Source organism: Asterias rubens, chromosome 19 (genome assembly GCF_902459465.1).
Source record: "Asterias rubens chromosome 19, eAstRub1.3, whole genome shotgun sequence".
Classification (NCBI taxonomy): domain Eukaryota; kingdom Metazoa; phylum Echinodermata; class Asteroidea; order Forcipulatida; family Asteriidae; genus Asterias; species Asterias rubens.
The window spans coordinates 2,471,395-2,491,888 of record NC_047080.1 but is presented as its reverse complement, the minus strand read 5'-3'; the positions used below and the strand labels follow the sequence as shown (position 1 = coordinate 2,491,888).

Genomic DNA, 20,494 nt, shown 5'->3' with positions numbered 1-20,494 from the left:
CATTATGTAACGTATGGTAATTTATTCACATACATCTGATGACATAGTTATATTCTTAGCTATTATGGATTGTAGTCACAGCCTCAAAATCCTTTTGTTTACACCTTTCCTATTTTCATTTCTTAACAAACAGTAAATATAAGGACGTGAGTTCGTCTTCAAACTTAACAGCTGCCAAAATATTTTAGCATATACAACCTCTAAAAAATATACACCCACATTTTTGGAAAGTTTGACTCTTTCATTTCACTACCTCCGCATGGCCCTATTTCATAAAGCTGCTTTAGCACAAAAATGATTGAAGCGCAACAACAAAATGCTTACCAGAATAAGGTCACCAGCCAAAATAGCATGTCTCATGTTCAATCTTTGACTGGTATCCTGCTCCCTTTTAGCTTAGCAGAATATTTTTAAGCAATATTTTCTGCAGATCTTTGAAATATGGCTCAGGTCTGGAGTATGACTGGAAACGATAACTTTCAAGCTAAAGACAGCAAAAATCGAGTATGGCATGCTATTTTATGTAACACTTTTCAGCCTTTTTCTTGCATAAAACGTGTAAATATTGTGACATATTAAGTAATTACCCACAAGGGAAACTGACTGGGTAAGAGTTTAGACAATTTTTGGTTAAACAAAAGACAAATTGACTGTAGTTGGAGTTGAATCTGCTACCTCTAGATTAGCACTGACGCTGCCATCTTGCCCTAATGTTGGCGGTAGGTTGGCCATCTCCCTATTTTGTCAATATCTTTGTTCAGGGTGCCAGTCAGAAGCCGTTCAACCTGTAACTGCCAGGTACCCAGGGATCACACCCAAGTTTATGATACAACATAGGCAGTGGCAGCAGAGGGATCACCTATAGGGGATGTAAATTTTTATTTCAAATATTAATTTATAAATCACACGGGAAACTGATTGAAGGTCGCAGGTTCAAGTTCCACTCTACTCAAGTTGTCTTTTGTTTAACCCTAAATTAAACATAAATACCAATATTAAATTCCAACTTGTATGCATTTTAACATGTTGGACTTATGATGGACTTGTGGGTGCCTGGAGTCAATTTCACAAAGACAGTCTTATTGGGATTAGTCCTTTGACTTTTTAGTAGTTAAAAACTGAAGGCTAGTCCTAAGTTAGGAAGAATATCTCGTCCTAACTCAAGATACGACTACTCTTTGTGAAATCCACCCCTGTTCCCAGTCATCGTTTGTACAGTTTGGTTTCGTTGCAAATGACCTTTAAACTTTCTTTTCAATTGTTTCTATGAAGGTGGGATGCACGCTGTGGTATTTAAATATTATAATTAATTATCTTGTAACTTGTGTTCCCACTTAAAATACCTGCATGTAAAATATATATGGTTTTTTTTTTATTTAACTTGTTACTTAAAATATTAAATAACAAATTTGAAGAGGTTATTTTTAAGATGGGATAAAATATTTCATTGAAAAGTTAATGAAATTTGCACGAGTCAAAACAAACAATTTTTTGTTAGATTACAGACTACCTTTTCTACACAACAACCATGTATTTTAAAGATTCTCAAATTGTGTTGAAATGAAGGGTGTAAAAATAATGTAAAAAGATGACAGAATTGTAAGCTGATCAACCAAATCCAATGGCTGCGTTTCCCTTTAGTGTAATATGTAAAGATGAATTGCAGTATAGCATTACACATAATTACTCTTACTTAATACATCTCAGTTGTATAAATATACATTTTAACTTCCTTTTTGAAATAAATGTTATTTTAAGTCTTAAGTTCCTCTTTGTCACTGCACTGTTTATTTTGTCCATAGAAATTTCCACTAGTTGCTTGTTTTGTTTTACCATGGATATAGGTAAAATAATTAAAAAAATCGATAAACGAACTTTATTATTGAAAATTCGTGCCTAAAGTATTTTTCTACCTAGTAAAATAGTAAAACATAGGTGTGTTTTTTTGCACACACTCAAACTAGTCGAATTTAAGTTAAAATGTTCTGTAAAAAGAGTTCAATTTGAAATTATGAGAAAATCTATAAAATAAAAATTCGATAGTAATTTCTCACAAAATATATATCAAACCAATTCACAATTAATTACAAAGTTTTGAAGAGTCGAGTAAAAATTAAGAAATGCGTGATTTATCAATAACTGAAACGAAAGTGACTGAGCGAGCCAGAATCAGTTAGTCTGGTGCTCACTTCAATACATTTCTTTTACTGGTAACAAATGAAATGAAAAGGGGCGCGATCGATAAAAACAAAACCCGGGGAAATTTGAGTGCCGTCTGCCGCATGCCCGAAGATCCAGCAACATGTTTTCTACCTGATAAAACGTCTCTGTAGGATTGACAAATTTGACGAGGCTCTTCAAATGGTACAACCATGTAGTTTTATTTTTGTGGAAGAGGCAGCATTTCAGCTCCAGCTTGAGTGGATGTGCAACGTTGCTATCACCCCTTCATGACATGACCTCACGCCGCGGTGTAGGCGTGGTACATGATGATGAGAGAATGCCATTGACAGTGCAATGGAGTCCGACGTCCTTCCATGTGAGCTAGGCTTCACTCATATTCTTAGGATACAAGGTAATTGTTTTATACTGTTTTCCGTTTTCACTTGACACGAATAGTGGGTAAACAAAAAGTGTAACTATCCCCGCGGCTTGAGCATTGACCAACACAGCAGCAAAGTCACAAAATTATTTGCAAATTGCAACAAAACCTGAATATCGGAATGCTCGCAGGGTCGATAAAGGTGTGATAAAGGCCCTCGCCGCGCGCTCTTCACCAATAGGAATAAACTGTTTGAGGTATTTATGAATTCAGTTTAATGTGTTAACGTAGTCAGGTTGGCCAGTTGGCCATTTGCTCAGTGATTTCTGTCCATACCTTTCACCTCTGTGGACTCCTGTTCACTGGACTGAGCTAAGCATGAGTGGATTTGGGTGTTCAGTCCTTCCCTGACTGTTGGGTTTTCACTATATAAGGGGTTTTTCTCCCCAATTGTCTTAATTTGCACTTTCTTCATAGTCTTTGCCACGTTCAGTTTTAGAAAGCACCTGTCTCTTCAATGCAAACCACAAGAGGGCAGTATTCAACTTGATGGGTCTGAGAAATATCACATCTCAGCAATCCATGTAAATTTATTTAGGTAGCTCGAACCAACAACAAAAAGATAGAGAGAACTCGAAAATGAAGCGACATAGTAGTTAGTTTTCGTCAGTGCAGTATAATTAAAATTGGCAAAAGATTAGGTTTACATTTTGACCACCATGTTCCTGCACAATGCACTGGAGTCTGTACAGAATTTTTTGTTAAAGTAATGTATTGATCAATGTATCCACAAGGATAGGCGTACATGCTCCACAGTTGCCAACAGTAACGAGCTCTATTGTCAAAAGCGTTACTATGGTTACTTCATATAAGATTTTCTGAAGGTGAAACTGCTGTAGGCGGCCATTGTTTAGCAAAAATAGCAGGTTCGCAATGATGTGCACGATTAGAGATGCTAAATAATATTGAAGTACCTTGACATTATTAATGTCAAAACGGTAGAAAAAATAATGTATAATATTTTGTGTGGGCGACAACCATTTCGCCTGTTTGTGTCCCATATTTTACAGGTATCACCTACCAACGATGTTGGTGTAACTTACTGTGTTTATTCTTAATTCCACAAAATGGCATCTGAAGGATATAACACAGCTTCGTGGCATGATTCTACCAAAAGCAACAATAAACTCTATAACTTGCAGCAAGTTGCATACTGCAAAATACATGTTCTTATTGTACTCACAATGATCACCCCCCCCCCGATGTGATATTTTAGGGGAAACCCATTGTACGTGTACATGTATTGGTTTATAAATGGATTTCTAGTGCTATTGATAGAGTGCATACTATTTTGTTGTTACCATAATACCAAACGTGCGTTGTTATGATGTCGTTGAACCAGGATCACGACTGTATGAAGTCAGCGACTGTACGATATTACTTGTATTTCTATAACCACAGTGCATTCAACTTGTTTGTCATAAATGTACATGTGTAAATATTATTTGTATAAAGAAAAACACGTTCAAAGGAACAAATCATGCCAACCAATTAACGATTGAGGGTTTACATAAGTAGCACGAACAGCAATGTCGTGATACTTTTTTGATGATTTATTATTAACTCTTCTAAATAAAAACATGTTTATGCAGCGTGCCGTTACAAAGTTCCAAAGCCAACTAATGTGCCTGCGTGGAATTTTTTTTTTTCATAGTCGTCAATGTGTATCTGTAAATTAGGCCTATTCATGTATTATTTTTTTTACTTTTTAACAATTCTTTATATTTTTCCCTTACGTGTTTTTTGTTCATATAAAAAATGTTTTATTTTACATTTTAGTAGACTTTTTATTTGTAGTAAAGCTATTTATTGATTTTGTTTTGGCTTTTAAGCACACATGCAAATTTTAAGAACAATGTTCAGACTCTCCCGAAGGAATGTAAAATGTTTCGAAAACAACAAAAACACAGTTGTAAAAAGCAGTGTTTTCCCCCTTAACAAACCCCCATAATTTTAATGTTTTGAACTTATTTCATAACTGACAGTACTACTGTCATCCTTTACCGTGGGTCATTCACACATTCAAGAAGAATGCTTGTATTCTTGCCACGTGAGACATAAACCGTAAACACACTTTGGAAGTCCATGTAGCTCCAAAGTGTTTAGGGAAATTAACGAAAACAGTGGTGTTAATTGAGGTGGATTTGAAAGTCGCGTGCGTACGCTTAAAGGCAGTGGACACTTTTGGTAATTACTCAAAATAATTATTAGCATAAAACCTTACTTGGTAATGAGCAATGGGGAGAGGTTGATAGTATAAAACATTGTGGGAAACGGCTCCCTCTGGAGTGACGTATTATCTCGCAACTTTGATGGCCAATTTGAGCTCAAATTTTCACAGGTTTGTTATTTTATGCATATGTTGAGATACACCAAGTGTCCAGTGTCTTTAATTGAGGTGGATTTGAAAGTCGCGTGCGTACACTTAACTTGCCAATCTAATAATAATGCAAAACAGATAGCCCCCATAAGGTTGAGCTCTATGTTGGTATGCAATAGGCCTACATGCATGGCTTATTGCATTTTAAATTAAGACCATGCTTACAATACTGATGAACATTCTTACGGATCGGTGGTGTGGTCAATCTTCAAAGAGTTCGCATATTACTTTTTTTCCTGGTCATATTGACCCTTTATACGGGTCATGACCCGGAGTCCCAGCTTAGGTCCCAGTCACTTCATGCGTTACTGACCCTGCATGTCTTATTGCATTTTAAATTAAGACATATGCTTCGAATACTGATGAACATTCTTATACGGTGGTGTGGTCAATCTCCTAAGAGTTCATATTATATTTTTTTTTTCTGGTCCATATTGACCCTTTATACGGGTTAACATGACCCGAGTCCCAGTCACTAATATGCATTACTGACCCTGTAGGTCTTCTACGCCAACCCACACTGACCCAAAACATAGTTCTGCCCCCTATCCCATCCCCCTTGGAACCCCTAACACTAACAGAGTCAACCAGGGCACAAACCCAGACAATTCCATAAAGCTAATTAAGCGCACGAAAAAGAGAGACAACATTTTTCCAGGCATAATTATCATAAAGTACACAAAATGTGTTGTCCAAAGTACCCTAAAGTGTGGAATAAAAACAAATATGACATAGAAAATTGTCGGTTCAAATTCTTGTTGATCTTCGTCAAGTATTATTTAATCTTGAAAGCAAAAATTTATGAGAACAGTTAAGGTACATCAATTATTAATAACATTTTTTTTTACTGTGAGCTTAATTGAAATTGAATACAGATCTTTGGTTTAGAGGCAAAATATAACTTTGGTTTTTGAACCGTTCGATTGGCACAAATCCTATGATAAAAGTATACGTACATGTACATAAATGCAAACTATAAACGTGAACATTTCATCTCACAAGGTACTGTAGAAATCACCGATAATCCAGGCGAGTGTTGGCATCAATCGGTCGGCGAAGTTGCAAGAGAATAATGAAAGAAAGAAAAAACACCCTTGTTGCACAAATTTATGTGATTTCTTGCAGGTGCCTATTAAAAGGCTTCAGGCCTGTAGTCTTTTAATAATTTGAGGGAGAAATTACCTCTTGCTCATAAAATACGCTCTTCAGAGGAGCCGTTTCTTACAATGTTTTAATGTCGTCCAATGCATTTAAAGGCAGTGGACACTGTTGGTAATTACTCAAAATAATTTTTAGCATCAAAACCTACTTGGTATAACAAGCAATGGAGAGCTGTTGATGGTATAAAACATTGTGAGAAACGGCTCCCTCTGAAGTAGCGTTGTTTTCGAGAAAGAAGTAGTTTCCACGAATTTGATTTCTAGACCCCAGAGATCGATTTTGAGGTTCCGAAATCAAGCATCTGAAAGCACACAAGTTCGTGTGACAAGGGTGTTTTTTCTTTCATTGTTATCTCGCAACTTCGACGACCAGTTTAGTTCAAATTTTCACAGGTTTGTTAGTTATGCATAATGTTAAGATACACAAACTGAGAAGACTGGTCTTTGACAATTAGCAAAAGTGTCCAGTGTCTTTAAGATAAATGCCATCAAATTTGATTGACTCCCCAGCTATAGTTGATATGATAGCATTTCTTTTGATTGAACACCTCTGACATAGCTGACTGTTATTGTATGCGGGATGACAACCACTGAACGTTTTCCCGCCAGTTATAACAAAAAACATAACATTTTTTATGTAGGACAAAACAAACACAGCTTTATACCTGGTGAAGATTGACACGGATATTCGGCACATGCACCGTGACCCAACTAACCCTGATCAAAGTACAAGTTTATACAACATCAAATGTTGAGGATTTTACTGTAAAAATCTCTACACGATCATTCAATAACAATAAACTGTGGGCTTATAAGGTACTTCTGATGTTCCTATCACCTCATTGTTTCAGAAGGGGGCTTGTGAAGGGTGGGGCTCGAGTTCAAAAGCTGTGGAAGTCTGGAACACAAACATACACGACCCAATGCTAAATAAACTTCTACCCGTTCTTTGGCTTCAGAGCTTATATTTAGGCTAACGTAATTCAATACATTTACTCAGGTGAAGGGACCTGCGGTCGTTTTGAAATTGGCTTTTTGATAATATTAGTCTTTAAAGACAATAGACACTATTGGTAATTGGACAAGTCTTCTCACTTGGTGTATCTAAACTAATGCCAAAAATAACAAACCTGTGAAAATTTGAGCTTAATTGGTCGTCGAAGTTGCGAGATAATAATGAGAGAAAAAACACCCTGGTCACACGTAGTTGTGTGCTTTCAGCTGCTTGATTTCGAGACCTCAAATTCTAAACTTGAGGTCTCGAAATTAAAATTCGTGGAAAATTACTTCTTTCTCGAAAACTACCAACCTCTCCCCATTACTCGTTACCAAGTAAGGTTTTATGCTAATATTTATTTTTAGTAATTGCCGATAGTGCCAACTGCTTTTAAATAATATCGTGTTTTGAAATATTATTTGTTGGCAAAGGTTCCACCTCACCTTTTCCTGCAATAATGCAGAAACCGATCTTTCAGTTCGAAATACATTAATTATATTTCACGTCCATTCTATTACTTAGATGCGTTCGGAGTTGGACACATTCAATATATACCCAAAAAACCATATGTATTTGTTTGTACTTGTTTTATGCCTCTGAAGAAGGTCCGGTTTGGATCGAAAGCTAAGGCCATCTATTAAAAAAAAACATTTATACAACATTATTTTATTCCAAAAACATTTACAACAAATTCAAAAAACAAATTCATACCTAAACTTGCGCTGACACGTGTAATGGTAAAAACAAAACTATATACATGTACATCGTACAAACATTTTTAGAGCAAAAATATACACAAAGTTTCCATTAGTTTGAGGCACTCAAGGTTTTTTCTCCAAGCCTCGGTGTATTTCTAAAGTTATAAGCTTACAAAAGCTTACGACATTCGTGGAATGTTTCCCAACTTGCTCTTTAAAGAGGGCTCAAAAAATGTTGTATTAAAAGTTTTGTGTCCACTAATTTTTCATTAGAGGGAAACATGATTGCAAGCCTCTTCACCTCACGTTTAAATGGTGTAACGTACCAATATGTTGGATACTCTTTAACTGCCATTTTTTGTCAAAATCCAAACACTTTCGATGACGTCAGATAACAAATAAAGGTCTATACATTTTTTGCAAAATTTTGCTTTGAACCTTCCACAATAATTCCTCTTTGAAGTGTACACGCCCCTCTGCATGTGTTTTTCGATGACATCCTGTTTCAAAATTTCGTCCAGAAAGAGCATCAAATAAAATGAAGTTCTACTCCATTTTAGGGCGAGGTTTTAACTATTTTCAAACTTTCACGAGGACGCTATCTTTTAGAAAATGAGTGCATCACAAAACTAAATTTGATCTTAAAGCCGTTCTGCATTATGAGACGGGCGCAGTTCGTCACACAGCCTCATTCCGGTCTAGTTTAAACTATTCGTATAACACAAAATGGTGACTGTACATAAGTGTTATTTCAACCATGGAGCTATAGAAGTTTCAATATTGACCACAATCTAGTAGGGATACACAATCACCAATACTGTATGTAGTGTTTTTTGTTCTCTTTGCAATGTGATAAAAACTGTCAATATTTCAATATTTCACATTTTAATTTCTGCTGCGTACGTGTTCCATCCTGCAGAGTAGAGATTACACGCTGTCCTTCCGTGTGAGCGAGCTCTCAGCTTTACCAAAAATTTGATTCACCGTGAGCTCGATATCGTCTTCTTTGGGTCCTCTCCAGCGCAGGTACCGGGCCTTCTTTGCTTCCTCAAAGGTTTCCATGGGGTCCGGTAGCATGTGCATCGTACGCAAGCTACCGTCAGGTGCGTAAGTGTCTTGGTCGAACACCATGTCCAAGTTCAGTGGGATTCCTTTCTGTTTGGAGTCGCTACCCACCGAGGTTTTCTTCTTGCGGAGTTTGGCATTTCCAGTCACAGATGATACTGTTGACGTGGTGCGGTTGAGTTGAGGGCTCTCTGTAGTGGATGCGTCGTTGGGGTCGGTGGGGGGTTGCTCGTCGCCAACCAATCTCTTCGTGATGGAGTTCTTCACCGATTGCAGATCGTATTCAGAGAAGGAGTTACTTCTTTGTCTGGAGCTGAGCGGAGTATCGGTGCTATGCGGTTGAGATGGTTGAGATGGCGGAAAGCTAGCGCTGGGATCGGAGCTGCCGGTGATACCATCGTCACTTTTAGTGTCACTACGCTCGGACGGGGAGCGTCGAGTCTCACCATTGGTAGTAGTGTCGCGGTGTTTCTGCCCCAAGTCGTCGCCAAACTTCTCCATCCTTGCTTGGAGCTCCTCCTGCTTCTTGTTCAGGTTTCTCTTGTGCTCCAGCATCTGTTGCTCGCGAATGTAATCCTCACCGCCCGGCTCCTGCCGGTTGTGATAACCGCTTCGTGGGCTGCGTCCTCCTGGGATAATCGACGGCAATTCAACGGTGTGGTGCCGGCCGCGACCGACTGCTTCCATGGGTGCTCTGGCCGTGTTGGGCTCCCCGGTCGCACCGGGAGTAGGTGACGTCGCTCTCCCGGAAATTTTAAGCGATCGGTTCCCCCCGTTGAAGGACTGCGACAACCCTTGCCCTTTGAATCTCTCATTCGGATCTTTATTCAATCGTAGCTGGGTGAGTCTCGCCGTGTTGCTGCTCATCGACGCCGTGTGCCTCCTCCCGAGTATCCGCGGGTTTCCTCTGCCTCGACCTCGCATCTTTTCCAACTCTCGCTGCAGCTTCATCTTCTCGTTTCGAATCGTCTGAAGGTGCATCTTCTCCATGCTCTGCTGTACCTCCAAGTTGGCGTCCAGATGTCGACGGGCGAACGAATTCCTCTGAAGGGCCCTGTCTTCCTTGACAGTCAGCCCCATGTCCATGCGAGAGTACCTGCTCATCTTGACAACAAACAGATCCAAGTAACTGCAGATTATAGATAAACACACAAGTTTAACAGTGTTGTCCAGTAGCTTATCTCACTCAGAACATGTACGTGGTCTCCTTTTCGTTGTGATATCCAAAAACCATGTCATCATGTTCTGTCCGGTCACAACTTTCACAGTGACAACTAAATAAAATATCCAAGGTTGGCGTGGTACCTTCTCTACGGTTAGATTGAATACACACTGAGTTCCCTTACACTGTGTTCAGACCATGGTTCAGACAGTCAGTGTCCTAATTTGAATTTTCCAGTGCGAAATACCAGAGTCTGGACAGATTCGTGTTCATCAGATTAAGAGTGGCAGAGCAAACAAGAACCGGCACAATGTACAGCTGCTATGGCAGCGTGTATGACAGGTAAACGCTCGATCATGAGCGAGTGTTAAAGTTTGCCCAGGACTACCAAAATAGGTCGGTGGATTATCAAATAAATTGGATCATAAGTTGGCATGACTATTGTTCGGCTGGCAGTCTTTCGGTGCCGTGTGATGTGAACTACTCACAGTGTGCAAACATGTGTCAATAAACGGTTGTCAGCTACAAGTTTCGGTTGAATCCTGCGCGATCACAATCCATTGTGCATTTTGTAGCTTCCTCCATGCTCTTAATAACACAGCTCCTCCTCGTTCCTTCCTGTCTGTCCTTTGATAATGTCTTCCGGAGGAGAAAGTTCCACCGCACCTGTCTAGCTTGACGAGTGCCGTACGAAACACCTGAGCGACGGGGTACACAGTCCGTGATGTTGACGAGTACCTGTGGTTGTCCCGGTCTTCTGTTAAGCCTATACAAACAGGGAAGAAAACGTAGTAGCATTTAACTTTCAAGTTTATGTATTATTGCTCTATGGTTTGCAAGATAAACATCCAATCAATTAAGAAGTAGAATTAAGAAGAATCTAAGCCAAGATTTACTGCAAGCTTTATGTGAAGTGGCCGGATCCATACCAGGATACGATAATCAATGGGGTATGCAGGATTGAGCCTCCATCAGTCAACACAGGGTTACGAAACTGACAATAGTCCTTTCGTGAAAGTGTATCCTGTCGATAGGATTTGCTATGGCCCATTTCTTTCTATTGTGTGGTATCGAATGGTGCTGTAACGCGCAACAGTGACGTAGTACGTCGCTATTGTGACTGGGGTTTTGTTAATGGCGGTACGTGGAAAACGGACTCATCAAAAGTTAACTGCTAAACCATGCTAAACAAACCAAGTGGCTGTGTGAATAACTTAACACATACAACCGGTTAAGAAAAATAAACATGCTCATGAAAACATTGTCGGCTAATCACATCCGTGTGCAGTTTTGTTCTCGTACCTGCTGCCAAAACATAGGATTCGAACTGCCTCTAGCTACCGGGCAACCTCGGTTGTCTAGATGGTAAGACACTGCTCTAGAATTGCAAGGGTCGCGGTTTCGAATCCCACCCGAGTAACATGCCTGTGATATTTTTTCACAGGACTCGGGAAAGTACTGAATATACAGTGCTAACACACATCGGTGTATGGGTACAAACCAAAATTAACATTCTTTATCCAGATTTAACATCTCTTGTTATCGTACCTTCATAATGAAGGAAATGTATTTTGCAAAATGTTATATTGACAAGATTAAAGGGACCGTCATGATAAAAACACCAAGCATGCCTGAAAAGCGCCCAGTGAAAGGCAGTGGACACTATTGGTAATTGTCAAAGACCAGTCTTCTCACTTGGTGTATCTCAACATATGCATAAAATAACAAAAATGTGAAAGTGTGAGCGTGAAGTTGCGAGATATGAACCAAATAAAAAACACCCTTGTCACACGAAGTTTTGTGCTCTCAGAATATGCTTGATTTCGAGACCTCAAATTCTAAACTTGAGGTCTCGAAATCAAACTCGTGCGGAAAATTACTTCTTTCTCAAAAACTACGTCACTTCAGAGTGAGCCGTTTCTCACAATGTTTTATACTACCAACCTCTCCCCATTACTCGTTACAAAGTAAGGTTATTATGCTAATAACTATAGTTTAAGTAATTACCAATAGTGTCCACTGCCTTTAATGCACGCTCTCCATTTGATTTCGGAGGGAGGGCACACGCATGCAGTTTAACTGGTTGAGAGTTCATGTAGGGATACAGCCACTTGCCTGCACCAGACAAATCCTTATCAAATACCTACATTGTTACTGTATTTTTTTTTTAATAGACACTGGTCCTCCAAAAATGTGATTAATTTATTTTACGAGAGCTTTACTGATTACAAAGTTCATACCAGTACCATCCGCAGATAAGTATTTCCAGCTCAAATGGGCCTATACACATTCACGATCATTATGATATAGAAAGTTCAGAGCACCAGTGATTTCGGATGCAGCTGACCGAAATAGTCTCCCCCCCCCCCCCCCCGGATGAAGAATTTTATTCAAGCTACTTTAATGTACCAAACTATACACATTTCAAACTACTGGTACAATCAACTACTTTTAGAACCTTACGTAAAGAGAACTTGCAGATCAAAATCGGTACTTTTGAGAGTGCACCAAATAATATAAAGAGGAGCAACGAATTGTACCCAGAACTGATGGGTGGGGCATTGCAGTAATTGGAGTAATTACAGGCTTAAAAACGAGTTTGTAAGCCGAGGATAGTCGGCACGTACAAGAGGGGGCAATGTAAGCTCTAGCTGAATGGTTATACCATAGAGAATGAACTATGGTTATACCACAGCGGGAAGGAACTATACATGTACAGTGATCTGCTGTTGTTAAAGAGTTTGGACCCATTACTTGGTCTGTCGAAACTAGACCTGCTTTGAGCACGGTGGTGTTTTAATTGCAAGTTAATGACTTAAAGACCCATTCCGTCAACAGTAAAAAAGCGCAGATGCGACAGGACCGACGCTTACATTGAAAGGTGATGTTCAGTTAAACAAACAACAACACAAACAAACACCACAAAATACCCAAACACACTCCCAAACAAACAAGTTTGTATTATATGAATGGTTCTGATGGGTTCTTTTCACAGGAAAACTACACATGCACTGACTACGCGCTATACAAGATTATATACATCTCTGGCAACTCTTTGCGTAAACAAAAACAACATCAGCAGGCAGCAACAACAACACACAACAACAATGTATACCAACTTTCATTGTTGTTTTTGTCAGTGATCTTTCTATTGGTGGATAACCATAGAGCAACGGTGTAACTAACCACAACCTATGTATATGTTATTTTCTTACTTAAAGGTGATTCGAATTTCGTATACAACGCAAACAAAGTTGACATGATTGAAGTATCAGGAAAGTGATAAGACAAATGCTGGTTGGAAATACATGTGATTTTCAGCCTGGTCAAACCACCAGTTTCTCAGTCTCAGAACCTACAGTTCGTCTCAGAACCACCCACAAAAGAGATTTAAGTGTTGTCCGACACCGCAAAACGTACCATGGAGCTAGTCCTTGCTTTATAAGTTTTTTTTATAGAAAGTTATACTCGAAGTTTTATTGCTTTTTATAAAAACCGTCTTCCACGCATATATGTGGCCAGTGAAGTTGCTCTCAAAGTTTCAAATCATACGTGTTACACACTTACCTTAACATATATCGCAACTCTGTATGGCTGAGCTGAGTAGCAAACGTTTTCACAGAATCTGATATTCCAAGATTTACGACTTCTTTTTAAACCATGGAGCTATAAAACCCTCTTCTAAACCAATGAGACATCGGGCTGGGTTATTTATGACATGCAAAGTTAAAAACCTTATTACAATCTTACCTTATATGTACATGTATTTGGTTTGCGGTAACACCATGTGTGTATCTACTTGCCAGGTATAGAGTTTGTTCTTAGAGAACTGTCTTGCATTCATTCTACTGCCGCAGAGTAGATAATCTTACCTTATTTCAGAACAAGGCTGAGTAGAAACGTTTTCCCAGAATGTTATACTCCAAGGCATGGAGCTATAAAACCATTTTCCACATGTGACAACATTGGTTGAGTTTGTTCTCATGTTCTCACAACTTTCGAACTTCATTCAAAGTAAAGACAAGCAGCTGCGATCAATCAAACACAGTTTGACAAGTCTAACGTTTTCGCTTCTCTAAGCCAATCAAAACAGAGTTGAAGGCGAGCGCTGCAGGCTCATCAAGCTGAATGCCATTATTTCCAGTCAAGAGATACACAAAGAAGTTCTATACGCATGGCTGACTTTTATGCACTGGACTATGGACTTATCATCTTGCAATCAAAAAAACCCAAAGCCAATCAGTTTGATATCTTCTAAAGACAGTACACGATACCTTTGCGGATTGTTGTTGTGTGTAAATCTCATTAAAACAAAATACCACGGCTGATTAACTTGATGTTCAACTCATCACAACAAAGTCCACACTACTGGAAATATTGCAACTGAGCTAGAAAACACTCCTGTAAGAATTTTAGGGGGAGCATTTAAATGCACTCTACACGTTCGGTAATCACTAAAAATTATATAAGCATACAAAACTTACTTGGTACAGGCAATAGCTATTGATAATTATAACACATTGTGGGAAACGGCTCCCTCTGAAGAACGTAGTTTCTGCTAAAAGACTTCTCACTGAAATATTTGAATCTGGGAGACTTCTGATCAGACCCGAAACCCTTCTCAGGCATCTGAAAGCACGCTTTAACGGGTGCTCTCATGATTTTCTTTCAGCTTCGATGACCAATGTTGTGACCAAATTTGCACAGAATTTTTACTATGCATATTATGTTGGGATACACCCAGTGAGAATCATGGTCTTTGACAATTACCGAACAGTGTACCTTTAAGGTATAACAACTATACCCAATACATGTTCAGTTTTTAACATGTGAATATCAACCTGTTACGAAGACGAAAACAACCGACTTCCTCTGCGGGCAAATTTTCAGCACGTCTTATTGTTGCACACGCACAGTTCTGACGAGTCAGTGTCCCTGCATGAGAACATTCTCGTGTACAACACAACTTTTATTAAAATGATACCATCGTCCAAGGTCCCGTGACATGACAAAGTAGTCTACATTACTTGGACCTCTAGTCCAAATATTTACAAAAGCCTCAAGTCGGTTGATATTATGTTGCATCCCCTCAAGTAAAAACAATTCGTGATGAAGGACGGGACAACAAGTCAAACGGTCAAGGAGACTATGATCTGATGAAGGTAATTTGTCAAAGACGGTTGCCCATTACAAATTTACATACATTTTGTTCTATGGAGTTATAAAGGATTCGTTATGGTGAAAAACGTTGTCAGTTTTGTTAGCTGTATCTTTCCTCGCCTTCCCCCTCTGTGACCCGGTTCGAATCTCACCGGGTGGATTGGGTTTTCTGACTCAGTGTGGGTTTTTCCCTGGAATAATTTTTGTCATTGTCTTGTCTCCATTTTACGTGGTTCGTGCGATTAGGTTCGTTTTTCGGGTCCTTCACAACCAGAATAAATTAAATGAAACAACTTGCACAAAATATCAGATGCATTCCTCGAACAGTATGTTCATAAACTAACTTAGCACGAAAATTAATGCAAAATGACAAATATTTCGTCTGATAGCTATTTGTTTTGCTTTCACAAAACAAAAGCATCTAAAAAATCCACCATGTGTTCAAGGAATAAATATAAGTTATTAAAAACCACTTGCTGCGTTGTATCCTTTAGATCTGTAAATATTTAATGATCAAGTCATTGTCATTCAGCATTAAAACCTTCACCTTAATCTACAGTAACTGTAATACAATATTGACAGCTTTAAATCTCTATGCGGCAATTCTGTGATGGCTGTGTTTAGAGAAACGAACGGAAAAATGTGTCATGTCCGGCAACTTGCGTGATAGATCTAGTCAAAAGACCGGGAAGATAGCCACCTGCAGCCCGGTGGTCCAACCCCGCCGCACGGTCTCTCGCAACAATATTGCCATACTATTGATGATTATTTTGATTTATATCAAGTTGTCGTTAGTCTTTAAAGGCACTGGACGCTATTGGTAATAACTCAAAATAATTGTTAGCATAGAAACCTACTTGCCGAATAATGGAGATCTGTTGATAGTATAAAACATTGTGAGTAACGGCTCCCCCTGAAGTAACAACGTATAGTTGTTTTTAGGTTGAGGTAATTTCCTCACTCAAGAAAGGGACAGACTTCAGACCTTGAGCCCTTTATTTCCAACTGAATATTGGTGTTTTTTCTTTCATTATTCTCTTGCAATTTCGACGACCACTTGAGCCTAAATTTTCACAGGTTTGTTATTATGCATTATTATGTTGGGACACACCAAGTGAGAACACTGGTCTTTGACAACTATCAAAGGTGTCCAGTGCATTAACAGTTGTCACTATAGTCTTTCTACAAAAAAGGGTCCTTCACCGAAATAAGTTTATGTAATCGATTAAAACCGCGGTGCCACAACTTGCTGTCGGCATTTTTCGATAATGCAACCGTTTGTTGAATATTGTTAGTCCCTTTCTTTGTCCGCACATTCGTCTTACATGCAGTGTGTCAATGATAATAACGATCGTATAGTTAGAATGTTGATAATTTACGCCCAATTAGTTAACACCAAGCCAGTTGAGCTTTTTGGTTATAACAAATAAGAGGTGTCTGTATTGATGTTCATCTTGAATTTCGCGCATTCACTTCGATGTAACCACACCGAGGCTGGAATGAGGAATAGTCTGGTTCAGTTTAGTATAACGAATAATAAGTACTCATTGCCCGTATTGCATAATGCAAGGAACACGACCAAGATGGTGGTAAGGGAGAAAACAGGGCGTCGACCTTGTTAATACTTTGTTGGCCTCAAAATATTCTACATACAGAATATTTTGCCTAATTGTGGCCTGGGGGGTTGTTGACTTAACAACTTGAGGTATGTTGGATGGTAGACCGTGAAATAAATGGTCCTATTTGACGAGAGGTGCAGGGACTTTTTTCGAGGTTGATGCTCGGACTTTGAAGATACACATGTAAATCTCGACGGTCACTAGGACTCCTTGTACCCGAATGAGCAGTGGGTGAACAGTTCAGGAGCCAATGAGCATTATTCTCCCTATACTGTAAAAATATGTGAGAATACTCTTTTCCGTGTGTTTTTAAATATTTACGATTTGCACTGCAAACGATGACACTCCAGTTTGCTACATGCTGTTCTCATCACAGACACGACTTCATGTAAAACCATCGTGTCGTTTTCACTAAAGAGAGACAGGCTCCGACTGCTTGACTTGATGACGTCAGATATTTGTATAATCAAACACCTTTATCAGTCGGAAGAGTTTTTATCTCTTTAAATTCCCCATAATCGCCCTTACAGCCCATAGTTTGATTTGAGGTGTGGGAACTTATGTAATTGGCAGTCTGTGGACATGGTGTGGTGCTCGGCAGTGTCCAGGCATGGAGGAAGAAAGTCCAGGGTAGTTGTTTGATCATTATGATCTAGGCTATTTTGAGCAAACCGTGTAAAAAGTGGGTTGGGCGTCCGACACTGAACTGAATTTGAACTCTGGTTTTACGCAACATATTCAAACATCATATGACCCACATATTAGCCCATCTTCAACGTAGTACAGGTGATGTTTTATAGCAATATCATACAATGTTTAACAGCACCGGATTCAAGCTCTGGGTTTCTGATCAACAGAGTGTCACTGGGTTCGAGGTCTGGTTTTGTCATTGAGCAAGACACTTCACCCATTCCTAATACCTCCATGCTTCACCATGATTGCTTCGTCCTTCGTTTGGGACATTTGATCGTAGGTCCAGTGTGCGAGGATTGAGTGCATTTAAAAGCACGCAGACCAATTATCTTAGAAGAGGTACACAGCAATCACCCCTGGATACAGGTTTCCTCCGGCTTGGTCAATTTAGATATAATGTTAAAACATGTACATGTAGCCAACATTGTACCACGATCTTTCCAAACAGAAAAGTGTGATAACGCAAGACAAAAATATGCAACCACCTTTCTGACCCGTACCTATTCTTATGAGTACCAAGGGTCTGGTATATAATACAAAGGGGTAAGCCCCCGTCACGTCAAATCGGATCAGGGGGGATTAGGGCTGAGGGATGGTGCGATGCTATTTGTATTCGCACTGCCCACCTGATGAAGGACAAGTGGTTCTTGCCTGTGGTAGGATCCTGTTGCCCAAATATTGGGCTGTGTGTTTAACGAATTGACTGGGGGTCTTAAGACGTCTGTGCAAATGCCTTAAACAGGCACTAGACACATTTGGTGTAATTACTCAAGATTTATATTTAGCATAAAAACTTACTTGGTAACGGGCAACGGAGAGCTGTTGATAGTATACAACTTTGTGAGAAACGTCTCCCTCTGAAGTAACGTATAGTTTTGGATAAAGAGATAATTTCTCACTATAGTAAAAGAATCAATGGTCCTTGGTCGTTTGTCTTTGGGTAATTGTTTTGTGAATTGTGGGTTTGGAAAAACATTTTGCTCTGAAAATATTTGGATGTACACTGTACCTTTTAGCATTATATAATGGAAGTGAAGTATATGTCATCCTTACAATTTTATTTTCACAATTTACAACTTCTGAAGTCGACTTAAATACAAATACAGTCAATCATTGAACAGAACAAGGACTTTCCCTTGCTCTATAATCACTGTAAATAGTACGTTATAAAGGTTCTGCTTACAAAGAGTACATTCTAAAGTTCCAAATGTAATTTCTACTTTGAGATTCTCATGTTTTGCTGTCCTCTCATAACAACCTTCTGTTTAATAAAGAGATGTAATTTGGCTAGTCCCAACCAGTGATATTGTTAACAACTCGTTTACTGTATCGACATCTGCCGGAACAAACTTTTGGGTTGATGAAAACAATAGTCGCGTGCATTTCCCCTTGTAATAATTGGTGTAATATAAAGTTACAGGTGCTTCAGAGCAGCTGCAGAACACCCTCAACACACCTGACTGGGAGACGCCTAAAACCCTTTTAAAAAACAATTAATTTTTCTACGAGTGCTCACTCGTCAACCTGTCTCATTTTTCTAACCCTGTATTTGTTAAAAGGTTATTGTATTACCCTATAAAAAATACAGGTGTATTGAGGCCCAATGAATGGCTACCATCGTTGTTGTACAATACAGAAGAGTCGGCTTTTTATCATGGGTTAACTGTTTAAGGGAGATAGCCCAGTTGAGTGTCATGAAGTAGGTCAAATGATGTCACCAAGAGGTCCAAAGTTGATCGAGCAGAGGGTGTAATTTTGTCACTGTATATTAAAGGGAATATGGGCATTGGTGATCTTTACAAACCCAGATTCTACCATGTTTTTATACGGTGTTTATACCGCCAAAATTGAACTTATCTCTGTCATAAAATGGAATTTCCCTGTTAATAAGACCATTGAAATAAAAACCATTTTTGAAAAGTTTTAACACACCAACGTCATGTGACCCCGGAGCAATAGTTTAACTGCGAACCATTGAGGGATAATTACTAATTTAGACATAGTTAGTACCGGAAAATTCAACCAGTACTAAATCGTCCCTTGACGTCACGTGCGACGTAGTGGTACAGTCTTACCGCCCCCTACGAACCTTTTCCATGGTGCATATTATAGATGGACTTGGTTTCACCACTAGCAGGAGTAGATAGACTATCGGTTTTTTATTTGATTCATTTATCCTGTATTATATTATAAAGGCTTGTACTTGGCTTGTTGTCCCCTTCACATCTGATGAAAATTAGTTGCTATAATATGTAGTTTTTTTTAAATTAAAGATGCTATGTCAGATTTGGGGGTCGAGAAAGTTACAAGCTTTCATATGATCAATTGCTCGAAAAAGTCCGCCAATTATTAGTAGCAGTGAAATAAAGTGCTCAAAATTAGTTTTTGTCGGGATCCCGACAATATATCACGTGACCAATTATTATGTGTTTTATAAGAAACTTTTTACATTTTTGTCATGGTTCCTGACCATTAAAGGTAAACGTTAAACTTGTTTTCGTTAGAGCGGGTGATACTCTTTGAAATACCATTCACTCAAAAAATCTATTTTTTAATGTTTGGGGCCAAAAATCTGACATAGCATCTTTAAGTTAGTCTTTGTTTTATCTATCACTCAGGCTTACACGACTATTGTTTTAAAAGCATTTTAAAAACTTTTTCAAGTACTTTTTAGGAAGTGCAAATACAATTGCACCATGTTTGAAGACTCCTCCAAGAGTATATGCACGGCATGAAATATTTGAACAATTTTGAATAACTTATTTGTAGTAATACTGGTTGAAAAAACTCACCATGTTAGAACTGCACTCCAGCGGGTCTAGCTTCCTCTTTGGTGATTGCCAACCAGAATTCTGCCCAGGGAAAAAGTATTTACCATCATAACGCCAAAAAGTCCCTGTTCAGTGAAAGCACACACAGACGCTATCGGGTGACGCTATAAGTAGGGAAAACAGACAA

At 38.9% G+C, this 20,494-nt stretch overlaps 1 protein-coding gene across 1 annotated transcript; it reads right to left on the bottom strand.

Moving 5' to 3' along the window:
- Window positions 1-7,822: 7,822 nt before the first annotated feature.
- LOC117302913 (coiled-coil domain-containing protein 190-like) lies at window positions 7,823-10,875 on the bottom strand. The gene has a single exon (XM_033786891.1). It carries the CDS (start codon window positions 10,004-10,006, stop codon window positions 8,765-8,767), a length of 1,242 nt encoding a protein of 413 aa, XP_033642782.1. The 5' UTR covers window positions 10,007-10,875; the 3' UTR covers window positions 7,823-8,764.
- Between the last annotated feature and the right edge of the window lie 9,619 nt (window positions 10,876-20,494).

Excerpts from the sequence above, each read along its gene's own strand:
- LOC117302913 (XM_033786891.1), bottom strand. The coding sequence starts at position 10,006 with ATGAGCAGGTACTCTCGCATGGACATGGGGCTGACTGTCAAGGAAGAC.